Here is a 27,592-nt window from a genome sequence, read left to right as displayed (position 1 = left end):
CTTATCATGGGGACACCATGGATTTCTTCAACAAAATAGAACATAAGGATTTTGAATCTGCATCTCAGATATTAGTAACATTGGACATAGTCTCTTTATATACACAAATACCACAAGAAGATGGCTTGGAAGCGATTGAAAGTTATCTTGAGGAACGACCAAGACCACATCAGGTCCCACAAGTTTTATCATTGAACAAGCAAAGTTTGCATTAAATTAAAATTACTTCAAGTTCAATGAGGACCATTTTATCCAAACTAAAGGGACTGCTATTGGTTGCCATTTTGCCCCAGAGTTGGCCATATTGTATATGGCTACACTTGAAGAACGGTTCATTCTAAACAATAATCCTTTTTGGGAGCACATTTCCAGTCCAGTCACAGACTGGGGGTGAATGTTTTGCCAATGTGCAACATTCCGTCCATCATCTTGTGTGTTTTGCTGTTCACCCTATGTGGGAAGGGTATGCCCAGACGTGGGTCCCGTGCTCACTACACCACTGGAGTCAAGCTATCCTGGCTGAAAACGGCTGAAATGCCAGAAACCGGTCCTAGGATGCTTGATTCCAGTCCAGGGAAGACATGGCTTGGCGGTTCGGGCTGGACTGTTCCCATGAGGCACAGGGTCAAGACTGATTTGCATATGGCAATGTCTGAACTGGGGTGGCGTGGTGAGCAAAATAACGATGGATTAAACCCAGATCTGTGACTGGGGGTGAATGTTTTGCCAATGTGCAACATTCCGTCCATCATCTTGTGTGTTTTGCTGTCAATAAATCAAACCCAATTGGAAATGTGCTCCTAAAAAGGATTATTGTTTAGAATGAACCGTTCTTCAAGTTTAGCCATATACAATATGGCCAACTCTGGGGCAAAATGGCAACCAATAGCAGTCCCTTTAGTTTGGATAAAATGGTCCTCATTGAACTTGAAGTAATTTTAATTTAATGCAAACTTTGCTTGTTCAATGATAAAACTTGTGGGACCTGATGTGGTCTTGGTCGTTCCTCAAGATAACTTTCAATCGCTTCCAAGCCATCTTCTTGTGGTATCTGTGTATATAAAGAGACTATGTCCAATGTTACTAATATCTGAGATGCAGATTCAAAATCTTTATGTTCTATTTTGTTGAAGAAATCCATGGTGTCCCCAAGATAAGGTGGCACGTGATGTAAAAAGGGTTTTAAGAACGCAACCACGTACTTGCCAATAGGTTTGAGTACCGAGTCGCACTCGGAAACAATCGGACATTCTGGCGGGGACGTAGGATCTTTATGCAGTTTTAGACGCAAATATTGGACTGTGATCCTAGGGTTTTTTGGGGGGGGAAATTCGAATTCACGGGTGGCAATATATCCTTCTTCAAATGCTCTTATTAAAATTATGGCAGTCTCTCCCTGTATCTCTCTGTTGGGGTCTGTTCGTATTTTCCGATCACATTCGCCATGCGTAACATGTCGTAGGCCTTCTTGTTAATAATTTTCTGCCGACCAGATGCCAATGGCTCTGCCTTTATCGGCCTGTTTGATGACTATCCTGTCATTATTCTTTAGTTGTAATACCGCATTTCTCTAATCTTTTGTTGTGTTATCCTTAACATATTCTTTCTTATTTTGAAAGATTTTAAAACATTGTTTCTTAGATCGAGCCTGATGTTCCTGTAGAAACATTCCTTGATTCTGAGGGGTGTGTGAAAATCTATTTGTAAATAAGGATAAACTGTTTCCAACTTGAAAGATTTTTGATCCCTTTTGAATTTTGTAGTTTTGTGATGTATCGTGAAGATCTTGAATTCTGTGATTCTTTTTTCTATCTAAGTGTCAGGAAACAACAGGCCTGTGGTCTTTGGGGTTTTCCAAACTGTGTGATTTCTGCTTCTATACGTAATCATTGTAATCATGTATGCCTTCCTTGCTTGCCAGAAAAAGACTGAGTAATCGGTTTTGGCATATTCTTTGATTTGTACTAAGCAATGCTTGTTTGTTTACCTATACGTTTAAAGAAACTAACATAATTCGTTGTTGGTATGTAATGACACGTGTTTGCCAAGCACGTGTTAGAAACGCTTCTTTTGTTGCTTGGAAACGTGTCTGTTAGGCACACGTGGGAGATGTTTCCCTGGTTGCTTAGCTACTCGTGCGTATGAAGGGAACGCCCTGTTGCGGCTATAAATAAACCGCACGCAGTATCCCTTTGCTTGACTTCGTCGCTTCACCCCCAGCAAGTCGAGTATGAAGGTGTCAGGATTCTACATGGGCGGAGACGTCTTCCAGGCACAGAATCACTTCAAGGCAACAACCGAGCTTCGCGATTCGCTCCAAGCTAAGTCCCGAGTTTCTTCGGGTTTTTATTATTTAGTTTTGGACGCGCAGAACGCGCTTGTACTCTTTGAGCTTAAGACTTCTCTTAACGCGTGCAGAGTGCCATTGTATATTTTTGGGGCATTAGACTTCTAACGCGTTTTAACGCGTGCAGAGTGCCATTGTTTTAACGCGTTTAAAGTGACATTGAGAGTTCAGAAGCAGACAGTATTACAGACCAGTTAACGCGCTCGTCCTTTCTGGATATGTGACTTCTGGCTTTTCAGCAAACACGTGCAAGTGACATTTGAATCAGAAGAAGCTTTTGTTTTCTGTAATGCGCTCGGCGCTCATGCAATGTAATACCTGTCTACATTTTGAAAGTGTGTGTTAAGAAAAGGCCAAGGCTTGTATCTGCTGCATGTTTAACGTTTATTTATCACAGAAAAGTAAAACTATTGAAGATCTATTATTAGAAGTGTTCAATTAGACATGTTTCACAGGTCTATGTTTTAGGGTGTATGTAAGGTTTTTTCCCACTGAGTGTTACCTTCACAGAAAAGGAATTAAGAACACCACAAAGAGTCGTTAAAGAAGCATGGTGGGATAGTTCAGTTGAAAGACTGAGAGGTGAGCAAAAGATATAGAGAGTTCCATTTAATAACGTCCGAGTCCGAGTGTGCAAGGCTTTAACAACAATCTTGCTTCTTTTACTACAGTGATTAGCCTCTTGTATACATGCCTAGAAAAAGAGGTGCATCATTGAGGGGGAGACGTATTGCACGTAAACAGGTGATCCTGGTAGTTGAATAATAGAGTGATTTGACTTTAGCTCGTTCATTTGATAGAAATTCTTAAGGTTTGTTTTATTGTATTTTCCTTCAGCCCAATAAAGAACGCACACAAGCAACCTTCTATAAATAAGAACCCGGCTGGTCCAGAAGAGTTGCAGTGTCTCTTTTCTTTGTGTGTTGTTCGTTGTCCCAATCCCTTTCCCTTTTGGAGTATTTGCCAGCGTCATTGTAATAATCAGTGAGGTTGAGAAATACTCCAGACGGGTTTGGGAAAGTTCATCACCGTCGCCCCTGTCAACTACATGGATTTCAAGTGAGTGGTTCGACAATTCCGACAGAAAGTCAAGCCATAACATTTACAGTTGACCTGGGCGATGGAGTCCCCCATAGATGAAACTACCCTGTCTATGCAGGATGTGTCAAAGGTGCTACAGGACCTACGACAAGAAGTTTCTAATTAAAACAAGAAAATTCCCAGTTAAGAAATGATTTACAGCGCTATAAGCCCCGAGACAATCCTTGGGAACCTACAGTTCGATCCAAAGTGGTGTTACAGCCACCTCGGTTTACATTGCAGACTACAAATTCTGAGACTTCTTCTGTACCACCCATTAATGTCTCTGTCACCACCCCAACATCTGTTCCTTTAGCTCCCCCAGAGCGTTTCCTTGGGGATCATTCTAAATTCAATGTTTTTCTTAACCAATGTCAGTTACATTTTTTGTGTCGCCCGGCGGCTTTTCCAAATGATGAAGCTAAGGTAGCCTTTGTATTATCATATTTGGGTGGCGTCGCTGCAAATTGGTCAATCCCTTTTGTGGATAGGGATGATCCTATTTTACATAGTTTTTCACGCTTTAGGACTGAATTGCGCAAGTTGTTTGCTAGACATCAGTTCATTCAGGCCAGTGATAATGAACTTTTGAATTTACGACAAGGTTCGAAGGATTTATTGACTTATATGACTTCCTTCAATCGCCTCATCGCTGAAACTGAATGGCCTGAAGAAAAATGAACATCCTTGTTCTATCGTGGGCTTAGGGATGAGCTTAAAGATGTATTAGCTCAAATTGTCGATCTCCCTACTGATTGTTCAGATTTTATGGACCTAGTGGTGCGATTAGATCATCGGTTAGGAGAACGTAAAGGGGAAAAAACAAGACCTGATGCCCCTAGAGTGTTAGTTTTCAAGCAAGAGAGAAAAGAATCTAATCATTCTAACTCCGAAGGTGTGGAACCCATGCATATTGGTGGGATCAGGGGGCCATTGTCAAAAGAAGAAAAAGACCGTAGACGTAGATTAAAACTTTGTCTCTATTGTGGGAAGTCTGGGCATTTTGCTTGGGAATGCTCCTCAAAACCAACCACACCTAGAAAAATTATGGGTTGTAGTGATTCATCTTCGGTTACAGATGACACTTCGGGAAACGCCCTAGCCCGATGAGGGACGAGACCCCCCTATCAAGCGTTTCTGATTCCCGGGTCTCCCCGCAGTTTTTGGCTAATACCATGACGGCAGTCCCTCGGCATTTAACACTCATTGTCACCTTGTTTTTGTCAACTCATGTCAGAAAAGTTATTCCAATTCTTCTTGATTCAGGAGCTACTGGAAACTTTTTAGATATCGGTTTGGCTAAGACCTTGGATATTAAAACATCCAAAAAGACGGTTCCGGAACCAGTTCGAGCTGTTGATGGTTCCGAACTAACCTCAGGTTTGATTCAATTTCAGACTCAACCATTAACTATGGTTTGTGCCGATGGACATTCCGAGGAGATTCAATTTGATTTGATTGACACTCCCGTTTTCGGCACTATCTTAGGAATACCATGGCTCCAGACACACAACCCTAAAATTGATTGGGTTAAAAGAACAATAACTTTGGATTCCTCTTTTTGTGCTCACTCTTGTTATCAAGATAACAAAATGCCTATAACACCGTTGCATTGTGCCTCTGTTGGTGTGGCTTCGGAAGAACAAAAATCTTCAGTACCTCACCATCACAAGGATTTTTCTGATGTATTTTCTGAAGTACAGGCAACCCAACTTCCACCACACCGGTCATTTGATTGTCGAATTGACCTCATTCCAGGCGCTACCTTGCCTTGTAGCAGAATCTATGCTCTGTCAGATCCTGAAACTCGATACTTACGGGAGTATCTGGATGATCTACTCTTGAAAGGTTTTATACGTCATTCAACCTCCTCAGTAAGCTCTCCTTTATTCTTCGTACCGAAGAAAAATAAAGAGCTTCGCGCTCTTAACAAGGTCACAATTAAAAACTGATATCCTCTTCCACTCATTCCTGTCCTCTTGGATCAGGTTAGGAATTCCACCATCTTTACGAAGCTTGATCTTAGAGGTGCTTACCATCTCATCCGTGTAAAAGAAGGCGATGAGTGGAAGACGGCTTTCCGACCTAAGTTCGGATTATTTGAGTATACAGTAATGCCCTTTGGGCTTTGTAATGCTCCTGCTGCATTTCAGTTTTGTATTAATGAGGTGTTGCAGGATTTTTTGGATGTCTGTGTCATTTGTTATATAGATGACATTCTGATTTATTCTACGTCCACTGATGAGCACGTTCATCACGTCAGAGCAGTGTTACAACGCCTACGAGAACACCAGCTGTTCATTAAGTTAGAGAAATTCATGTTTCACATGTCCACTGTAGAGTTCCTTGGCTATGTGCTCTCTCCTCAGGGAATTGCCATGGATCATTCTAAAGTTCAGGCCAATTTGCGTTGGGATTCTCCAAAATCTGTTAAAGATATCCAACGGTTTTTGGGATTTGCCAACTTTTATCGACGCTTTATTCCTGGCTTTTCTACTGTTGTTACTCCTATCACGCACTGAAAAAGGGGGCTCGTTTTTGTTGGTCAGAAGAGGCTGAGAGAGCCTTCCAAAGTCTAAAAAATGCCTTTACCGAAGCACCCGTTTTACATCACCCTGATCCTAATCAACCTTTTTATGTTGAAGCAGATGCTTCTCAGGTAGCGGTAGGGGCCATCTTATCACAGAGAGATGCTACTTCTGGTGATCTTCACCCTGTTGCCTATTTTTCTAAAAAACTGTTACCTGCTGAACAGAATTACACGGTAGCAGAACGTGAATTACTTGCTATAAAGTTAGCCTTCCAAGAGTGGCGTCATTATTTGTTAGGGGCACGTCATACTGTCACTATTTACTCTGACCACCGTAATTTACAATTTTATCAAAGCGTCAAAGCTTAAACACCAAGACAACTGCACTGGCTTCTTTTTTTTAACGAATTTGATTTTGTCATCACCTATAAGCCAGGGAAAAAACAACAAAAGGCTGATACCTTGTCACGTCTCAGTTTTCAAGGTACTGAGATAGATCAAGAAGAGTGGAAGCCAGTTATTTCAGACCATAAAATTGTTTCTCTCTGTGTTCCACAGGAATTTCGGTTTCAAATACAAAAAGCTCAAAAAGAAAGCGTGATCTTGCCTGATCTAATAAAGAAAAAAGATTTGTGGTTTCATGACAACCGTCTGTATGTTCCAACAACGGAACTACAACAAACAATCCTATCTTGGACACATGATTCTGTCTTTGCTGGCCATCCGGGTTGTCGGAAAAATATTGATCTTGTGGAACGGCAGTTCTGGTGGCCTACTCTTATTGAGGATGTTAAAAAATGTGTTCAAACATATCGTGTCTGTGTACAAACTAAGAGTCCTCATGTTGCCCCAGCAGGGTATCTACGTCCTTTACCAATTCCCCCAGCTCCATGGCACACGCTCAGTATGGATTTTGTCACAGACCTTCCTGTCTCAAATGGTTATCATGTTATTTGGGTGGTGGTGGATTATTTGACTAAGATGGCTCATTTTGTTCCTCTTGATCTATTCATCCGACACATCTTCAAACTACATGGTTTGCCATCTGCCATTGTTTCCGACCGGGGCCCCCAATTTATCTCTAGGTTCTGGCGAAACTTCTGTACTTCCATGAAAATGGATGTTCGTCTGTCTTCTGCTTACCATCCACAGACAGACGGACAAACTGAACGACTGAATCAAACTATGGAACAGTTACTGCGTTGTTTTTCCTCTATGTGGTCCACAGAATGGGATAAAGCCTTACCTTTGGTTGAATTTGTTTATAACAATTCTGTTCACACAGCAACAGGGGTTTCCCCTTTCTATTGTTTATTAGGTTATCATCCACGTATGTTACCTATTCCACAATTCGATCTTGACATTCCAGTTCCTGCTGTTTCTGCCCATCATTCAAATTTACACACTATACAGAAAAAAGTCATTGATCATATGTCTCAATACCAACAGCAGGTAAAAACACAGGCAGATAAACATAGAAGAAAAGCTCCACAATATTCTGAAGGAGACTTAGTGTGGTTGTCATCCAAGAATCTTAGGTTAAGTGGTTCTCGAAAGCTTCAACCTCGCTTCTTAGGACCTTTTCCAATTAAAACAATTATTAACCCAGTCACTATGGAATTGTGTTTGCCCACTGACTACCAAATTCATCCTGTATTTCATGTTTCTCTTTTACAACCTTATGTAGCACAAACCAGATCTGGTCCACCTCCTCCTCCTGTTAAAATTAATGGTCAAGGGGAATATGAAATTGATAAAGTATTGGATGCAAAAAGGAAAAATGGTATTTTGTATTATCTGTTAAGTTGGAAAGGTTATGACTCAGAAGAAAATTCATGGGAGCCAGCATCTTCTATACATGCTCCTTGCTTGATTAAACTGTTCCATCTGCAACATCCCACCAAGCCACGCCCTGTATCAGGGGTTTTGAGGGGGAGGACTGTCAGGAAACAACAGGCCTGTGGTCTTTGGGGTTTTCCAAACTGTGTGATTTGTGCTTCTATACGTAATCATTGTAATCATGTATGTCTTCCTTGCTTGCCAGAAAAAGACTGAGTAATCGGTTTTGGCATATTCTTTGATTTGTACTAAGCAATGCTTGTTTGTTTACCTATACGTTTAAAGAAACTAACATAATTCGTTGTTGGTATGTAATGACACATGTTTGCTAAGCACGTGTAAGAAACGCTTCTTTTGTTGCTTGGAAACGTGTCTGTTAGGCACACGTGGGAGATGTTTCCCTGGTTGCTTAGCTACTCGTGCGTATGAAGGGAACGCCCTGTTGCGGCTATAAATAAACCGCACGCAGTATCCCTTTGCTTGACTTCGTCGCTTCACCCCCTGCAAGTCGAGTACGAAGGTGTCAGGATTCTACATGGGCGGAGACGTCTTCCAGGCACAGAATCACTTCAAGGCAACAACCGAGCTTCGCGATTCGCTCCAAGCTAAGACCCGAGTTTCTTCGGGTTTTTATTATTTACTTTTGGACGCGCAGAACGCGCTTGTACTCTTTGAGCTTAAGACTTCTCTTAACGCGTGCAGAGTGCCATTGTATATTTTTTAGGCATTAGACTTCTAACGCGTTTTAACGCGTGCAGAGGGCCATTGATTTAACGCGTTTAAAGTGACATTGAGAGTTCAGATGTAGACAGTATTACAGACCAGTTAACGCGCTGGTCCTTTCTGGATATGTGACTTCTGGCTTTTCAGCAAACACGTGCAAGTGACATTTGAATCAGAAGAAGCTTTTGTTTTCTGTAAAGCGCTTGGCGCTCATGCAATGTAATACCTGTCTACATTTTGAAAGTGTGTGTTAAGAAAAGGCCAAGGCTTGTATCTGCTGCATGTTTAACGTTTATTTATCAGAGAAAAGTAAAACTATTGAAGACCTATTATTAGAAGTGTTCAATTAGACATGTTTCACAGGTCTATGTTTTAGGGTGTAGGTAAGGTTTTTTCCCACTGAGTGTTACCTTCACAGAAAAGGAATTAAGAACACCACAAAGAGTCGTTAAAGAAGTATGGTGGGATAGTTCAGTTGAAAGACTGAGAGGTGAGCAAAAGATATAGAGAGTTCCATTTAATAACGTCCGAGTCCGAGTGTGCAAGGCTTTAACAACAATCTTGCTTCTTTTACTACAGTGATTAGCCACTTGTATACACGCCTAGAAAAAGAGGTGCATCATTGAGGGGGAGACGTATTGCACGTAAACAGGTGATCCTGGTAGTTGAATAATAGAGTGATTTGACTTTAGCTCGTTCATTTGATTGAAATTCTTAAGGTTTGTTTTATTGTATTTTCCTTCAGCCCAATAATGAACGCACGCAAGCAACCTTCAATAAATAAGAACCCGGCTGGTCCAGGAGAAGAGTTGCAGTGTCTCTTTTCTTTGTGTGTTGTTCGTTGTCCCAATCCCCTTCCCTTTTGGAGTATTTGCCAGCGTCATTGTTATAATCAGTGAGGTTGAGAAATAGTCCAGACGGGTTTGGGAAAGTTCATGACCGTCGCCCCTGTCAACTACCTGGATTTCAGGTGAGTGGTTCGACAATTCCGACAAGAAGCGCCTTTGCATCTGAAATTGCCTGATTGTCTTTGATTTGTTGTTCTAGTTCTTTAATCTCTTCAAGTTGATTTTTTGACAATCGTTGGGCGGTCTCAATTGTCAACACAATTAGGTCTCTGCTGTACTTGGTTCAAATACAACTATAACCTTTCTTATATTCCAGATCTTCAGCAAAAATTATAGGTATGCTTCTCGCCTGTAGTCCCCATCGGATAGTCCCTGTTTTTAGATGTTCTAAAAGGAAAACTCAACATCAATCCATGCAGATCTGTTTCTTTTTTAATCTAATCAATTTGTCGCTCTCATTGACTTGCTTAGCTGAAGAGCTTAAGGTGACTAAGGTAAACAATGACTGGGCAGAGATAAGTCTCTGTATATGATCTTTCGTATAAGACAATGTGTCTTGTTCCAACATCGTCTTGCGCAACCTTCAGATCGGTGAGTACACCCACGACTCACCACAACCTAATCCAAATCTTCCCATAAACACTATGGTACTATCTTCACTGAACAACAATCCTCACAAGTCAAAACCTGCACAAAATCAATCTAAACAAGAGGGATTGAGCCCCTAATCTGTCAGCACAGCTGGGCCACTGAAACTACTGAACACCAAACAACATGACAATATTGACTCTGAGACTTGTTATTATTTTGTGTTCACTATATTTAATACCAGTGATCACCTTAAATCTCTTCTTTTTATTTTACAGAAACAATTTTTTAGAAAAACATTTGTTAAATGCACATTGAAATATACATGACTCCAAAAACGTCACATTACAATTACCCGCCCACATTACACACACTCTACATATATACTTCCTAAAAGTGGCAGTTTCAGAATTGCAATTTAAAAACCAACTTCATCATGAATTGTGTTTTTAAATTGTGATTCCAGAGATACTAAATGTGAGGGGCCCATCTCTTCCCAATTGGAAACTATACTTACAAAATGTAATAAGGCAGTCTCAATGTTATCCTATGGGAGTGGTAGGCTGTGCAGTAGTGAAAAGTGAATGTAAGAGTATTTCACTCCCTGGACACATAAAACTTGAAAGTATGTGTCTTACTTTTTAAATACATTGCACCCTGCCCTTGGGCCATCCAGGGCCTACTTTAGGGGTGACCTATTTATATTAAAAGGGAAGTTTTGGGTATCCCAAGCAGGTTAACTTGCCAGATTGACATGGCATTTTAGAACTGTACACACAGGATCTGCAGTGGCAAGCCTGAGACATGGTTAAAGTACTACTTAAGTGTGAGGCACAATCAGTGCTGCAGGTACACTAGTAGCATTTGATTTCCAGGCCCTGGGCACATGTAGTGCACTTTACTACAGACTTATAAGTAAACATATAACAATCAGAGTAGAGGGAATGAGAAGCTGTGATCCATTCGTCTTCCAATGGCTAGTATAATCAATCAGGGAGGGGGAGAATGGATCACTTGTCCTGTGAAATCAAGGTCTAAGTCGTGTTGGAACCGTATAAAAAACCCTCATATATGTACACAGGCAGTTGGCGGTATATCTTGATTCTCCGCCTTGGTGTACTGTTACAGCATCATCATAGGGTTTTTAGATAGTACATGCTGTCCTCCACCTGGAGGTAGACCAACTGATTTGCCAGTAGTGTCCAGAAATTAAAATAGGGCGTGTAGGTGCTCAGGTGTAATGAAGGTTAAAATTCTCTACATCACCAGAAAGAGGAGAAGTTTTAATTTGAAAAAATAGCAATGTGAGAAATTAAAACAGTTATTTGGTGCGTCTGTAGACCCAGTTACTAGTCTACCGCACTAGTAAGTCAACATGTTTCAACCTTTTTTGTGTAGTCTCAAGGCTTTCGTTAGGACCGAGTGTTTTTAGGGGCTCATTACGGCTCCTAAATAAAGTGATTAGTTGGCCACTTTGGTTATTCATTGTCAGATCTTCAGTATCTGAAACTAAAGGAGAAAAAAGAAATTCTCTAATGGTAATTCTTTGCAGTCTTCCCTATGTTATTAAAACTAATCTGTCCTATTGCGTGCAGAATAAGCGCTGTTACAGTTACTTTCTCAAAGGCCTTCATTGGGCTTGACCGTATTAAGTGAGAGATTCATATTGTGAATCCTATTGACATTTTTTTAGGCGAGCTTAGTTAGTACACGTGAGTGTGGCAGGGCAAATGGTGGAGCTATTGTGAGGAAATAAAAGGTATAGATACATGTTGTTCAGTCTATCAAAATTGTGTAAAGTTATGTGGTGAGCGTTAAGGTTATAAACGCGCTCTGCTTACTACTCAAGTGGTGAGGGTCAGTGAGACAACATATGCGGTTATTTTCACGATGTAGATTTCACTAAGAAAGTGGTTGGTTAGGGTGAATACTTATAACGCTGTTAGGGTATTCGCGGTAAAAATGAAGTGACACGTAATTATGTTTACCTAGTTATTATCTTGTTCTCCCTTCGTCGGGGTGCCGTCGAGCGATGAAAGATTCTATTTCTGTGAGGACGAAAACGAGGAGTTAAACTTCCCGGCAAGACTAGATATAACTAATAATTTCGTCCTCACAGAAATAGAATCTTTCATCGCTCGACGGCACCCCGACGAAGGGAGAACAGGATAATAACTAGGTACACATAATTACGGGTCACTTCATTTTTACCGCGAATACCGCTAACAGCGTTATAAGTATTCACCCTAACCAACCACTTTCTTAGTGAAATCCCAGTACATCCACACATGGATTTTAACGCATAACTCTGAAAAGGCTTTTAAACATGGATTTGTGCCAAAATCCTGTGCCTACCTGTGGCTGGCATAATACAGAGAAATATCTTTATTCCTCCTCATTTTTCCTCTTTGAATGTGTGCTGCACTGTGCAGCACACATTGTGAGTAAAAAGGCTTTTTGCAGGTTCACCACCATTTTTTACCCCTGTTTTGACCCTGGGTACTGGTGAAATAGCTCTGAAAATCACTGATATCTGCGGTTCAGACCTCATTGCATGCGCTCTGACTCTTAAAAGTATATGGTTAATTGACTAATCCCCATCTGGGAAACCTTAACTTACTGTACGTCCCTAGTTTATGGTACCAGGGGTACCTAATGCCTGTTAGTAAGTGTCTTCCTTGGACTGCAGCACTGGTTGTGCCAACATGAGTATGACAAAGTAAAAGCACGGCTCCCAGGCTGCCACTGATGGCTGGCAGAGCAGTTTTAAACTGCTAACTTGACTTTGCCATTAACCAAAAAGAAAAGTCCAAGTCTTCCTTTTTGATATGTGTAAGTCACCCCTATAGGACATCAGCTTAAATCTAAGGGCAGGGTGGATTATGGTAAAAGGCTGGACCTGTACTTTTTTTTAAGGACCTAACAGTAAAAAATGCCAATGTTGTTTTTACTGTTGAAAAGCTAGCATCCCCATTGGCTATTGCAGAGTTACAATCTGACATCTCAACCCTGCTAACTTCTGAATAGGACTACTAAGGTTGGTACTTCCAAGTATCAAAAGAAACATCACATTAAAATCTGATGTAATGGCTGAATCGAATGTAATGTTGCTAGTAAGCAAAGTACAACTTTAGAAAGTTGTTACTTGACTACCCACTTTTTTCAGTGCATGTTAAAGGTTTCACACAAAGGACTCTCCTCAACACAGCATTCCGGCCTCCTTGGGAGATGTGTGAACAACTCCCAGGAGAAGCTGCAAAGGGCCTGCTGCAAGAGGAGATGTTATTTCCTCTAGGCTGGAAAAGCCATGAGGGGAAGCCACCTTTGAAGGGAAATAGCACACACATAAGGAGGGACTGTCCCTTTATTAAGGCAGACAGGAGGGCACCAGGACATATGGGAAAACACTGGGTAGACCAGTTTTCCAGTGGGTGTGTAGTCCACAAGGTAGCCCCACCCTGGGGTATGCCACCAAGCTCTAGAGACTAAGAGAGGGTTCTATTATCTTGAGAGTGGGCAGAACATGGCATCACCCCATATCGGCCATGAAAGCCTGAAATCAGTGGCATGGTAAGCACAGGACCCAAGACTGGGCATCCCCGTTCTACTTACAGGGACAAATGCAGACAGAAAACCTGATGGACGGAATGCTAAACAATGTCAATCACTCACCCACAGTACAGAGATCTGGGCCTAGATCAATCGATTTTTTGCTCACCACGCCACCCCAGTTTGGACCCAGCCATATGCAAATTGGTCTTGACCCTGCTCCTCATTGAAACGTCGAGCCTGAACTGTCAGGCTAGGTCCTCCATGGACCTGAAACAAGCATCCTAGGACCGGTTTAGGGGTATCACCCTTCATCAGCCAGAATATCCTGAATCCAGTCACATGGTGTGCACAGTACCCACATCTGGGCATCCCTGTCCAACTTGGGGTAACAAATGCAGAAAGAACAACTGATGGACAGAATGCTGAACAATGTCAATCATTCACTCCACACCCAGTACAGTGAACTGGGTTGAAATCCATAGTTTTTTTGCACTCCACGCCACCCCGGTTTGGACCCAGACATATGCAAATGTTTGACATTGTTCAGCATTCCGTCTATCAATTGATAATTTTACCTTCTAAGACAGGATGCAGTAAGCATCAGCAAAAAATGTGCATGCCGCCTGTGCTGCCATGAGGTGTGACACAGCCTTTCTATATATCAGGTAAAGAAGATGCACAAGGGCCAGAACAAAACGTACTGTGGTGGGTGCAAAAAAGATTGGAAGCATACAAGGGTGGAAGCCATCAAAACAGAAATATGGAGAGCAAGAGAGGGATCTATGCAGGGTGATGGCATATACAAATGCAATGGCCAAGTAACGCACCCAATCTTCAGGGTGTTTTATGAGGAAACAGCATAAATATATTTCTACTCCTGTTTGATTTACCCACTCCCATTGCCCATCAGACTGTTATGACTTGTGTTTTTTTTCTCAGTGCCCAGTTGAGACAACACTGCAGACCAAAAGCTCGAGAGAAGTTGAGAACTTCTATTAGTGATGACTACTTGGGGCTGAACATGTAACTTGATTATTTATTTCAAGAAAAAATCAGCGTGTTCAGAGGCAGAGAGTGGGCTAAGCATCAGCATCTCTCATGGCTGTGAGTAGGCTAGGCATCAATGTGTTCAGTGGCTGTGAGAAGGATAGCCATCAGCATCTTTCATGGCTGTGAGTAGGCTAGGCATCAGCGTGTTTCGTGGCTGTGAGTAGGCTAGGCATCAGGGTCTTCAGTGGCTGTAAGTAGGATAGACATCAGTGTGTTCAGTGGCTGTTAGTAGGCTAGGCATCAGCGTGTTGAGTGGCTGTGAGTTGGCTAAGCATCAGCATCTTTCATGGCTGTGAGTAGGATAGACATCAGTGTGTTCAGTAGCTGTGAGTAGGCTAGGCATCAGCGTGTTGAGTGGCTGTGAGTAGGATAGACATCAGCGTGTTCAGTGGCTGTGAGTAGGCTATGCATCAATGTGTTCAGTGGCCGGGAGTAAGCTAGGCATCAGCGTGTTCAGTGGCTGGGAGTAAGCTAGGCATCAGCGTGTTCAGTGGCTGGGAGTAGGCTATGCATCAATGTGTTCAGTGGCCGGGAGTAAGCTAGGCATCAGCGTGTTCAGTGGCTGGGAGTAGGCTTGGCATCTGCGTATTCCCTTAGGAACCCTCCTTAGTGCCAATGCCCTAGGTATCGACGTAAAAACAACAGTTGATGGACAGAATGCATAACAATGTCATACATTCACCCCAGTACAGAGATCTGGGCCTAAATCCATTGTTTTCTTGCTCACCATGCCGTTCCAGTTTGAGCCCAGCTATATGCATATCAGTCTTGACCCTGTGCCTCATAGGTACAGTCCAGCCCGAACTGCCAAGCCAGGTCCTCCCTGGACTGGAAACAAGCATCCTAGGACCGGTTTCGGGGTTTCACCCCTCTTCAGCCAGGATAGCTTGATTCCAGTGGCATGGAGAGCAAGGGACCCACGTCTGGGCATACCCTTCCCACTCGGGGTGACAAATGTAAAAACAACAGTTGATGGACAGAATGCAGAACAATGTCATACATTCACCCCAGTACAGAGATTTGGGCCTAAATCCATCGTTTTTTTGCTCACCATTCCATTCCAGTTTGAACCCAGCCATATGCAAAGTAGGCTAGGCATCAGCGTGTTCAGTGGCTGTGTTCAGTGGCTGGGAGTAGGCTTGACATCTGCTTATTCCCTTAGGAACCCTCCTTAGTTCCAATGCCCTAGGTATCAGGGGTGCCACTTACTAGGGACTTACATGAAGCTTAAACTGGTGCGAATTGTGGAACAATGGTACAGTTTTATGGAAGGAACACGGGTGCAGGTCAAAATTGCAACTGACACCATGCAACAAGTGGGGCTAACCATGTCAAAAGGGGCACTTGCCTACAGTCTCCGTATCCATTTGTTTGTGACGTTTAGATAGTATGGGTCTGAATTCATTTTTGGACCTTTCTTTTTCACCAAAACATAATAGGAATAAATTCCGGTTCCTCTTTGGGGAAGAGGCACACACTCCACTCAATGCTTTTGCAGAGCAATGATCACTTCTGATTGCAGCATCTCCAGATGTTTATTGGATAATTTGGGTGAAATGTTTTGAAAAGGACTGGTGAATCTGAGACAGTAGCGTTTAATAATCAGTACCCAAGCGCCTTTTATGATGGAACGCCGCTCTTTAAGATATTCAGTAATACTTCCCCTACCGGAGTGTGTAAAGGAAGAATGGGAAGCAGAAGCTCATTGTTTGGAACTTGCAGGAGATTTTCCTGCTTGAGCAGTTTCGTGACCTCCCCTTCCTTTTGGTTGACGTATTTGTTGATACTGGAAAGGCATTTGCTCTTGTTATTGGTGGTGTACTTGAAGCCACGGAGAGGGTTGAACCCTCTGAGGACAATAACGCCTCTCATAGGGTCTGTAAGGATCTTTCCTCTGTTCTTTAAGTTTTTTCAGACCAACTGCTTCCAGGGTTTCAATGTTAGTTTTAATACAAGCCATCTTGTCACCTGTATGGCTCCCAAATAAAGTGGTAGCAGAGAAAGAAAAGTTGAGCATTCTCTGTTAAGATTCCTGCTTCGGAGAGGTTAAATATAGCCAAGAATGTCTCCTGAGAACAGCGGCAATAACCATGAGCTGCTAGCAAAGAATCTGCAAAAAGAAAAATTGGTGGACAGAATGCAGAACAATGTCATACATTCACACCAGTACAGAGATCGAGGCCTAAATTAATAGTTTTTGCTCACCACGCCATTCCAGTTTGAACCCATCCATATGCAAATCAGTCTTGACCCTGTGCCCAATGGGAACAGTCCAGCCCGAAATGCTAGGCCAGGTCCTCCACCTGGACCTGGAAAAAATCATCCCAGTGACGGTTTTGGGGTTTCACCCCTCTTCAACCAGGATAGCTTGACTCCAGTGGCATGGAGAGCACGAGACCCTCGTCTGGGCATATCCGTCCCACTCGGGGTGACAAATGCAAAACCAACAATTGATGGACAGAATGCAAAACAATGTCATACATTCACCCCAGTACGGAGATCTGGGCCTAAATCTGCAGCAGAGCTGATTACCTGGTTAGAGACCATCATGCCTTCATTCAGGTTCTCTAAAAAGTCCTCCCACGGTCTCTTGAAATATTATCCACAAATTGTTGTAGGGAGTCCCATTAAAGTCCTGTCATATCTTCCGAGAAGGGCAGCTACGCTTGCAGATTTCAAGTGTGTAGCTGCTTGTCCATATGCTCCGCATCTCACCAAATCTAGATTTCTACTTTCTTTGCCTGGCGGAACCGTGGATGAAGGGTTAGTTGAGTGGACTTTCTTTGCAGCGAAGACCATCACTGAATCAGGAGGAGGATCTGAATGCAGAAATAATGGGTCCCTGTCTGGCGGTTTGCATTTTTCTCGAGCCTAGATGGAGCCGCTTTGACTAAAGCTAGTGTGAATGAAAACTCCATAGCTGGCTCTGATGAGCTTAGAACCTGAGGCAGGAGTGGTATTGAGGAGGAAGGCTGTTGAAGGGTTTCAAAAATCACCGACTACGTTGGTGATGGGGCTGGCAACAGAATGTTTAATTTCATTACTCCTCATATGAGTACTTCTTAGAATGTATTTATGTCCTCTATTGGTAAGACTCTTGCCTGAGGAGAGTCAGTCAAAGTGGGTGAAAACTTTCCTGTGTCTGAAGACGTTGTTGAATAACAAACACCTCCTGGATCTGGACCTGGATCTGGGTCAGTATGTGTGTCTGCATCTAGACGAGCGCCTCGATCAAGAGTGCCTAGAACGGTGATGGGGACGTCTTGAAGTTGTTCTTGACCGCGATCTATGACAAGATCTAGATCTTGGCTGAGAAGTCTTAGATCTTTGTAGTGAAACTGGTGGCCTCACTGGTGTAGCCCAAGTCTGAGGAAGAGGCGGAGGTGAAGCACTTGATGTAAGCACTGGAATGACTACTGGTGATGATGGAGTATGCCCTGGAGTATTCTAAATCAAAGGTTGATGGTACCCGCCCTGCTGTTGCTTTTCTGACCCACTCACCAGGTCTGGTATGTCTCGAAGTCGAATTCTTATACCTCGTCGTCATTGAATCCCCCAACATCGACCTTCTGTGCCTCAATGCTGAATATCATCTCCTCCAAGACGTCCATCCAGCTCTCAACCGTGAGCATGTAGCCCTCAATGTCAAACCAAAATGCTGTTGTTTTCTTGGACTTCTCTTTGTTGGATCTCCCTCTTATTGAGTCCTCAAAGGGTGGTGGTAGAGCCCTCGTAGAGGACTAAGCTTCTCCTCTCCAATGTGAAGTTCCACCTTCAGATAGCGCCACTTGCTGTCTTTCTCGCTCTTGAGCTCCATGAAGGCGAATCTTCTCCCTGTCCTTCAGAGTACGCCTGGAAAACGCCCTGCAGTGTTGACATTTTGTAGGAATGTAGCTGTCAGGAACGCAGAGTATACAGAAACTTTGAGGATCTGATTTTGCCTTTTTTCTGACACAGACAGGGCTTTTTGTAAATAAAGATGCCATTTTATTTACCTGAATTTTTCTGCCAGAAAATAACAGAGAAATACTCCAGGAGACCAAAGACCTCAAGTAAAGCTATTGTCAAATAATCTGAAGATTTCTGTGAAGAAAAGCCAAAAAAGGTCGAGCTCGGTGCTCCAAGATCCTGTTACTAGGAGCCAGAAAAAAGAAGTGAGGTAACTGCCACCTGCTGGGCATGAAGGGATACTGGAGGGCTTTGAACTCATAAAGGGGCAGCATCAGTTTTCATATCTACAGAACTGCAGCCTCTATGTCTACATTGCCCTATACCTTCTTCTCCGATTAAAAATGTTTGGGAAAAGTTTTATAATTAAAAACTACACAATTAATTTTTTTAAATTTATATTTAACCCTTTTTTAAATGTAAATTAAAGCAATTGGTCAATATAGCCTTCTTATAGAAAAAATAAATAAAATTACAATAAGTGTATTTCTTCTTTCTACACAAACCAAACTTAGAGTACACAAAAACAAAAAATGTAAAAGTTACAGAACTACCTTAAATGTTTAATTTATGCACAACCTTCACATTCTTATAACTAGTGCTCCTCCGTACACACTGTTTTAAGCACGATAACTACACAACTATAACTCGCCACTCTACTATACATTGTGTTCTCAGAAATTATGGGATTTGAGATGTTATAAGTGTACTAAATGCTGTGATTTCAGATGGTATAAATGATGTAATATGAGAGTGTAAGCAGTGCAAGGTAGATAGTAATTGTTTATTAAGTTTTGTTTATTAATAACCATACAAACCAATCCAGCCAGATAAAACAGCTACCAAATACGTACGTATCCCCCACCCCAGTCCCAAAAACCTGCGGTGCATGGCTTCCCCTCTCTATCAATTAATTAATACTTTATTCGGTTTCCAAAGCCATCAAAGTACATTAAAGCAATAGCAATATGCATACATCAAGATACATGAAAAACATGGATTGAAAAGCCAGATCACAAATAATACGTGTATATATTACATACTGGTGGTCCCCAGCAGGTTTATAGTTAGGATGTAGTTTCTATAGTAAAAGCGTTTTTTCATTTGCCAATAACGTTGGCGTCATTTGACAAATCCTTACGAAATTTTCAAAACTAGTTTGCCACTCACTTCAACTGCTGTCTTGAACATTCCGGGGTGTTCAGTCAAGTGGGGGGCCATGAAAAAGGGAGGGTTCCAAAACGCGTTTTCTCCATGTTCATTTACATAGGAACTTTAGACACAGCTACAGCCCAAAGTGCTGAACAGAATTACACCAAATTTGGCAGAAAGGTAGCTGTTGGTCCGGAAAGCAACCGTTTTGTTAAATGATGTAAATCTGTTCAGTAGTTTCGGAGTTATTGAAAGAAATTTTGAGTTGTATATATAGGGACACAGAGGATCCGTGACCACTCCCGATCTCGTGCTAAGATCTGATTGGCGCAAAAAGAACAATTGATGGACAGAATGCAGAACACTGTCATACATTCACCCCAGTACAGAGATCTGGGCCTAAATCCATTGTTTTTTTGCTCACCATGCCATTCCAGTTTGGTCCCAGCCATATGCAAATCAGTCTTGACCCTGCGCCCAAAGGGAACAGTGCAGCCCGAACTGCCAGGCAAGGTCCTCCCTGGACTGGAAACTAGCATCCTAGGACCGGTTTCTGGCTTTCAGCCATCATCTGCCAGGATAGCTTGACACCAGTGGCATGGAGAGCACGGGACCCACGTCTGTGCATGCCCGTCCCACTTGGGGTGACAATTGCAAAAAGAACAATTGATGGACAGAATGCAGAACAATTTCATACATTCACCCCAGTTAAGAGATGTGGGACTAAATCCATCGTTTTTTTGCTCACCATGCCATTCCAGTTTGGACCCAGCCATACGCAAATCAGTCTTGACCCTGCGCCCAATGGGAACAGTCCAGCCCGAACTGCCAGGCCAGGTACTCCCTGGACTGGTAACAAGCATCCGAGGACTTGTTTCGGGCTTTCAGCCCTCATCAGCCTGGATAGCTTGACTCCAGTGGCATGGAGAGCACGGGACCCATGTCTGGACATACCCGTCCCACTCGGGTGAAAATGCAAAAAGAACAACTGATGGACAGAATGCAGAACAATGTCCTACATTCACCCCAGTACCGAGATCTGGGCCTAAATCCATCGTTTTTTTGCTCACCATGCCATTCCAGTTTGGCTGCCAACACTTCAAACCAGAAAGTGTTGGCAGCCATGTTGTAACACGGCTGAACCGAGTCACAGGGACCACGTGTGCCTAAAAAAGCATTCTTTGTTACAAAAATTTCAACACGAGTCGTGCTGGATCCGCGAATCCCACTGAATTTTTTTTTAAAACAGAAGCACGGTTTTCAGCACTTGTCAAATCATGAGCCTCTGAGTCAGCCAGGTCCCAGGGGCACGTAAAATACATGGAGTAGGGGGGGGCGCACAGGGCCACCCTCCCATGGCTCATAAAGCTCCAGGGGCATTGTGCATATTTTATACGGGGCATCGCGCATATTTTATACGGGGTTGCCTGCAGGGCAACCCCCGTGCCCTGGGGACTGCCACCTCTCCAGGCCAAATGTTAAATTAATGCCGGGGCCCATGCGGACTCCACCCCGCAGCCCCGGGGACTGCTACCTTCCCGGGGCTAAAGTGAAAAAATGTGGGGGGCTTGTGGGTCACCCTTGCTGTCCCAAGGACCGCCACCTCCCTGGAGCAAATCACGAAATTTAAAGTAGGGGAGCCACAACGGGGCTGTGTTGTGGCATGGAGGGGGGGGAAGTGCGGCCCTCTCCTGGAGCCATAAATGACCCTGGGGGCCACCTCCCCCCAGGGCCAGCTCCTGCTATGTCCCGGAGTACCCACCTCCGTGATATAGCAGTTTGCTATGGCTTGGCGGGAGCTATACCGCTCCCGACAAACCACAGCAAACTGTGCTCCACTTTGAGCAAGCAAGAGTAGTTATGCTTGCTTGCTCAAAGCGGAGCACAATTGCTTTTACAGAGAGGGAGATACATGATAGCAGCTCCATCTCTGTAAAAGCAATGCCGGCTCCCGCAGGAGCCAGGGAGCTGGCAGACACCGGGAGGCCTTGAGGTCCCCCCAAGGTCTCCAACAGAGTGGGTACCTTGGGTGGGACCAGGGCACCCACAATTGAGGCTGGGACCAGGGGGTTAGGGTCCCCATGCCTAAATCAGCCCAGGAGGGGGGCCGCTTTAAGTTATCAAAAAAAAAAAAAAAGTCCGGGCCCCGAGGGATGGAGTCCCCAGGGCTGAAATTAGCCCAGAAAGGGAGGCCGCATGGCCCGACTCGCCCATTCAAAATAAGCCTTGCCCTGTGAGATGGTGGTCCCCGGGAACTAAATTGGCCCAGGGAGGAGGGGCCACGCATCCCCCCTCCCTGAATAAATTTAAAGAAAAAAAATGGCAAGCTGCCAGACCGCTCAAATGGCAAGCTGCCAGACCCCTATCCCCCTTTAGCCAGCACTCTGCAAACGTGCCTCCTGGTGCACAACTGGTTGGGGGATGAAGTCCCCTTGGCTGCAGAGGGTCCTTTGGGCACAACAAGTCCTCCTGTTACCTCCAGTAAGTCCCACAGAGCGCAATTGTTGAGGACTCCGGAAGCCATGCCCACTTTCTCCACCACTCCGCAAACTCGCCTCCTAGCACACCACTGGTTGGGGAATGAAGTTCCAAAGGCTCAAGAGTGTGCTTGGGACCAACAAGCCCTCCTGTTACCTCCAGTAAGTCTGACACAGCAGGGTTGCAGAAAGCTGCTCAGAGGCACGCCCCTTTTTCTCCACCATTTTGCAATCGTAACTACTAGTTAAAAACCACAGAAATTCACTTAAATCACAAAAGGTTACAGGGATGTTATAGTTAGGAAATAGAATCTGAAAAACCTTGGAAATTCACGGAAAAAACAAAGGTTACAGTGTCATTACAGTTAGAAAATAGAACTTAAAAAAACCTTAGAAATGCATTTAAAAACACAAAGGTTACAGAGACTTTATAGTTAGGAAATAAAATCTGAAAAACCTTAGAAATTCACTGAAAAAAACAAAAGGTTACAGGGACTTTATAGTTAGGAAATAGAATTTAAAAAACATTAGAAATTCACTGAAAAAATAAAGGTTACAGGGACGTGATAGTTAGGCTCAGATTAACTGGGTACCTGTGGGTAAAAGGAATTAATTAAATAAGTGCTCTGCATAGTGCGTCAGAGGCTAAAAAGATCTAAGTTTTCACGGTCTTCCTGAAGAGCGTTTCTGATTGGATAAGACAAAGGTGGTTGGGGAGTTGGTTCCATGCTTTGGAGCCGATCACTGCGAGAGATATCCCCCCTTTTGTGGCTATCCTCAAGAACTATAGGCCTATTTCCCAGATTCCCTTCTTGGCGAAAGTGGTAGAACAACATGTTCTCAAAACTCTCTCACTTTTCCTGGAAGAACACCAACCACTCCAAATGCAACAAGCGGGTTTTAGGGCACACAACAGCACAGAACTGGTGATGCTTTCTGTCCTGGACGACCGTAGAACCATGGCTGATAATAAACAACCGAGCGCCCTGATCCTATTAGACCTATCAGCGGCGTTCGATACGGTCAACCATACCCGGCTACTAGATCGATTAACGGCCCTAGGTATCCATGGGCCGGCACATTGGTGGATAGAATCCTTCCTGACAGGGCGTCCCAGAGGATTCAGCTAGGGGAACAGGTATCAGACAGTGGCGCCCTCACCTGTGGCGTCCCCCAAGGCTCTGCACTGTCCCCGTTCCTCTTTAACATCTATCCACAGCCCCTGGTGACAGACCTAGCCCATATGGACTGCCGTGTCTTCAATTATGCAGATGACACCCAGCTCAACTTCCGGATTGATAACTCCACCCATGCCCAGGAAGAGGCACAAAATATCCTTAGATTCACAGTAAACTGGATGACCGCAAACTCATTAAAAATCAATCCTGAGAAAATGGAAGTCCTTGTCATCCCTACAAAAGGCAACCCGTGGAGCGATCATTTTTGGCCCCAGGAGCTGGGTGCCACCCCCACCCCAGCAATTGCTGTGAAAAGCCTTGGCATTAAACTTGACTCAGAGCTCTCCATGGCTAACCAAGTCACTACAGTGGTCGGCACCTGCATAGGGCTTCTGAGACAGCTACGGAAACTTGTCCCCCTCCTTTCAATTGCCTCTCTACAGATGATTGTGTCGGCCACAATTGTCTCCAGCCTGGACTACGGAAATGCTTTGTATATAGGCCTCCCTGAAAAGCTTATTAATAAACTACAAGTGGGACTTAACGATGCAGCTAGGCTGATCTTTAGGTTACCAAGACGGGCCCACGCCTCCCCTCTGCTGTGCAAACTACACTGGCTCCCCGTCAAGCAGAGAGTAAAATTTAAAGGCCTCTGCATTGCCCATAAAGCGATCTATGGCAAAGCCCCGGCCTATATTAAGGATCGCTTAGAGAACTATGTCCCGGGACGCACACTGCGGTCCTCTGAGGCCTGCCACATGGCCACCCCAAAATGCAATACTGCTTCTAAAGGGGGTAGAGCTTTTTCCGTACTGCTCCCATAACTCTGGAACCAGTTGCCCGACCACCAGCGTAAAAAAACAGCTCTCCTCCCATTCAGGAAACAACTTAAAATGCTCCTGTTTAGGGAGGCACTGGATACTATCTAAACTCACAACTCTGTGGGGCCATACATCTGCCCACGACCTCTGGCTTTTCCTCCTAAAAGCGCTTAGAGACCCGCCTGTGATTAGCGCTCTACAAAAATCAATTACAATTTTGAGACATATCTAAACTCTGGGGGTTTTAGCAGATTGGCGTTAGTTGATCTAAGGGTACGATGAGGTACATAGCGTGCAAACCTGGACCGGAGGTAGTGAGGACCTGAGGAGTGAAAGATTCTGAAAGTGATTATCAGGATCTTGAACAGGATTCTTTTATAGATTGGTAGCCAGTGTGATGATTCCACGGCAGCCAATGCAGATGATCTCCTGGGCCATTTACATACACATTCACACATCCATACAAGCACTCACGAATCCACTCACTCACCCATAAAGCCCTTAACACAGACACTCACTCTCCAATACAGCCCCTCACACACCAACTCACTTAACCAAACACCCACTAAAACAGCCACTCACTCACTGTAACTTAATCATACAGCCATGCAGACACAAACTCACTCACCCATACAGTTACTTACACATCCTATTACCACCCATAGAGCCACTCACACCACCACTCACTCACCCATACAGTCACTGACACACCCACTCACCAATACAACCACTCACACAGCAACTCATACACCCACACAGCTACTCACACATTCACTTATGTACACATAGAGCCACTCACACACCCATAAACACAAGGATACAGTCATACAGCCACTCACATTATATATGTTATAAGAAGTATCACTCAGTAGTAGTGCACCTAGTATACTAATTAAACTTTTTAGCAGGTTAGTATAAATGTTTAACATGTATAAAATCATAGCAAACACTTACACTCACTGGATATTGTCATCAGTGATGTCACTGATGAAGTCATGAGTGATGTATTATGTGAGGTCATAAGCAGTGCATTGCAGGGGCCTAAGTTAAAGTTAGCTCAGGTAACTCTAACTGCTAAATTTCACTGGTTTTATATGAGTGAAATCTGAGTCTAACTATAACGTCCCTGTAACCCTTGTTTTTTTCAGTGAACATATATGTACATTTTATACACAATGGTAAAATCTAGGGGAAAAAAATAATTGTATTGCTAACGTTAAACATATGGCACAAGGGCAGGGTATAAAGTGCATAAGTAAATAAAGTACAGTATAGTATAGTGCAGGAAATTACCAGATGTATAAACATATGGCCTTCACAGGGGCCAAGATAGCACTATCCACACTGTTTGTAAACTTCAAAAACTCAGCACAAAAGTTGCTTCATCTAATGATCATTTAAATAAGTGTCAAAGTACTCAAATCTAAAAGAAAAGACAGGAAACTAAATCTCGAGCATTAGTGCCTGTCCGTCTGTCTGCGTAAATAATAGAGCAGACCCTCATGCAGTGTTTATCATTTGCCCTTCAAAGGTGAGCCTGGGACCCACATCTGGGCAAATCTGTAGCACTTAGGACGGCAACCGTAACAACAAGTGCATGGATGGAATGCTTTAATTTTTTGCATATAGGTGGGCCCGAACTAAGGTGGCATGGTGTGCAAAATATCGATGCACTGGGTTGCGACCCCGAGTAATTACTAGTGGCTGAGATTAATTCAAGGATTCCATCCATCACTTTTGTGTACACTTCAGGAGAGATGGATAAGACAAACTAGTTGACCTTGTTTCTTTCTTATAACCATTACTCTCTGAGTGAGCTTCCAGAAAGGACTTTGTTTAGTGGTCATCCCCTCTTACTAGAAGCACAGTGAGAAGAAACTTCATAATTAATTATGGGATTGAAGACTTGTGTCTACATTTTTTTGACAAAGAAAAAACATGTGCGAGCTATACATGACTTGGAATAATTGTTAATAGGAGACACACATTGACTTACTAATGCAATCAGTCTTTGGAGTGGCTTTACTCGCCGTCAGGCGTCCTAGTCCGGCTGAACTAGGCCCGCGCCTTGTAAACAAGATTGAGAGGAGTTTTGTCAGAATCATCTCGCTCTGGTTAGGCCAACTACCATTGCACACTTGACTCACCTTGGGCTTAATCTCTGAATCCGGTTGACTCTCTACAGAGTACCAAGAGCTGAAGTACACAGGCTGGGTCTGGGGTGGCTTCTCAATCTTCTGTTTCCTGATTGTACATCTTTCCAAAGTCTGAAATGATTAAATAAACTGCATTTGTATTAAATTACTGAACATTTCATAAAGAAATGCTGGACATTTGCATCAGATAGTATTTCGGGACCACAGGATAGATGATAACACAGAGAAGTGCTGGGAGTGAGTAGGAGAGATATTAGATCATGATTATCGCAGTTAGATCGGCAGCCTCCCTTGAAGTCCCACACTTTCGCTAATCATCGGTGTATGCACATGCGCAGTCAATGTTAGATACCAGAGGTGTTTAAGGAATATTTTGATGGTGTTCAGATATGATTCATATCGAGTCAAGAGGGCAGAAGTGCTGACTGAGGACTTTCCAAAGGAAAAAGTATGTTATTGTAGGGAGGCAACAGGGGAAATACACTGTGGATGTGACTACAGGAAGTGGGCAGGCATCCAATGGGTGCGGTCTTCTCCAGGTAAAGGTGACTGCTACCCCAATATGTACACATAGGGATAGAGAATGTCAATAAAACGGGGGTACACTGTGACCCAGCTGGTCTTGTGTCATATGTAAGAATGCAGCCATGAGGTAGACACCAAAGTGAGGAGGGATGGCAGGGTGAGTTTGAATGGATGCCACAAACAAACCGTAGAGGGAGGAGGGAGTAGAGCACACTAACGGTGGAGGAAAAAGTTACTTACTTTGGATAATGATATTTTTTGTGATTACATACTCTTCCAAATTTTTCTGGACCAGACTTCAGACTGTTTTAGAAATCTTTTTCCCAGCGGTCTCTCTCCAGCACTGCCAGGTAACACTACGCTTGGTTAGCAGCAAATCCACCACCAGATGTGCCAACACAGGAGCTTATTAGGTGACAACTGACGTACTGGCTTCAGTTTCTGAAGATATTTCTACTCCCCAAGGAGGCGTGTGGAGAGGAATCAAGAGGGCAATAACAAATACAGCAGAGGATATATTTACGTACCTGTTGATCCTATTAACCACACCACCAACTCACAGGGAAGTATGGAGGGCAGCAAGGAATCTGCAGGAAGATTATGTATCCATCAAAAAAACCATAAGCAAAGCTAAGGAAACTTTACATTAAAGTGGTGCCAGTTAACCAAGGAAAATCATCATGGGCAAAGGCAGAATGAACTCCAGAATCATCACCTCTCATGATCTCCTTTGATACTCCTACCCCCTGTCCGCTGCTTGGTTCACTTGAACATCATC

At 43.5% G+C, this 27,592-nt stretch overlaps 1 protein-coding gene across 2 annotated transcripts in view; it reads right to left on the bottom strand.

Annotated features, from left to right (window-relative positions):
* The window catches only part of LOC146799813 (NACHT, LRR and PYD domains-containing protein 3-like), a 919,540-nt gene that overhangs the window by 229,988 nt on the left and 661,960 nt on the right, over positions 1-27,592 (bottom strand). For both annotated transcript variants that reach the window (XM_085620694.1, XM_085620695.1), the window contains exon 9: positions 26,281-26,400. In XM_085620694.1, coding sequence (XP_085476820.1) covers positions 26,281-26,400 — 120 coding nt within the window. The remainder of the gene's footprint in view (positions 1-26,280; positions 26,401-27,592) is intronic.

This window comes from Triturus cristatus, chromosome 8 (genome assembly GCF_964204655.1).
Source record: "Triturus cristatus chromosome 8, aTriCri1.1, whole genome shotgun sequence".
In the NCBI taxonomy this organism is placed as follows: domain Eukaryota; kingdom Metazoa; phylum Chordata; class Amphibia; order Caudata; family Salamandridae; genus Triturus; species Triturus cristatus.
Note: the sequence above shows the minus strand (reverse complement) of the source record. Positions and strands in the feature narration are given on the sequence as shown.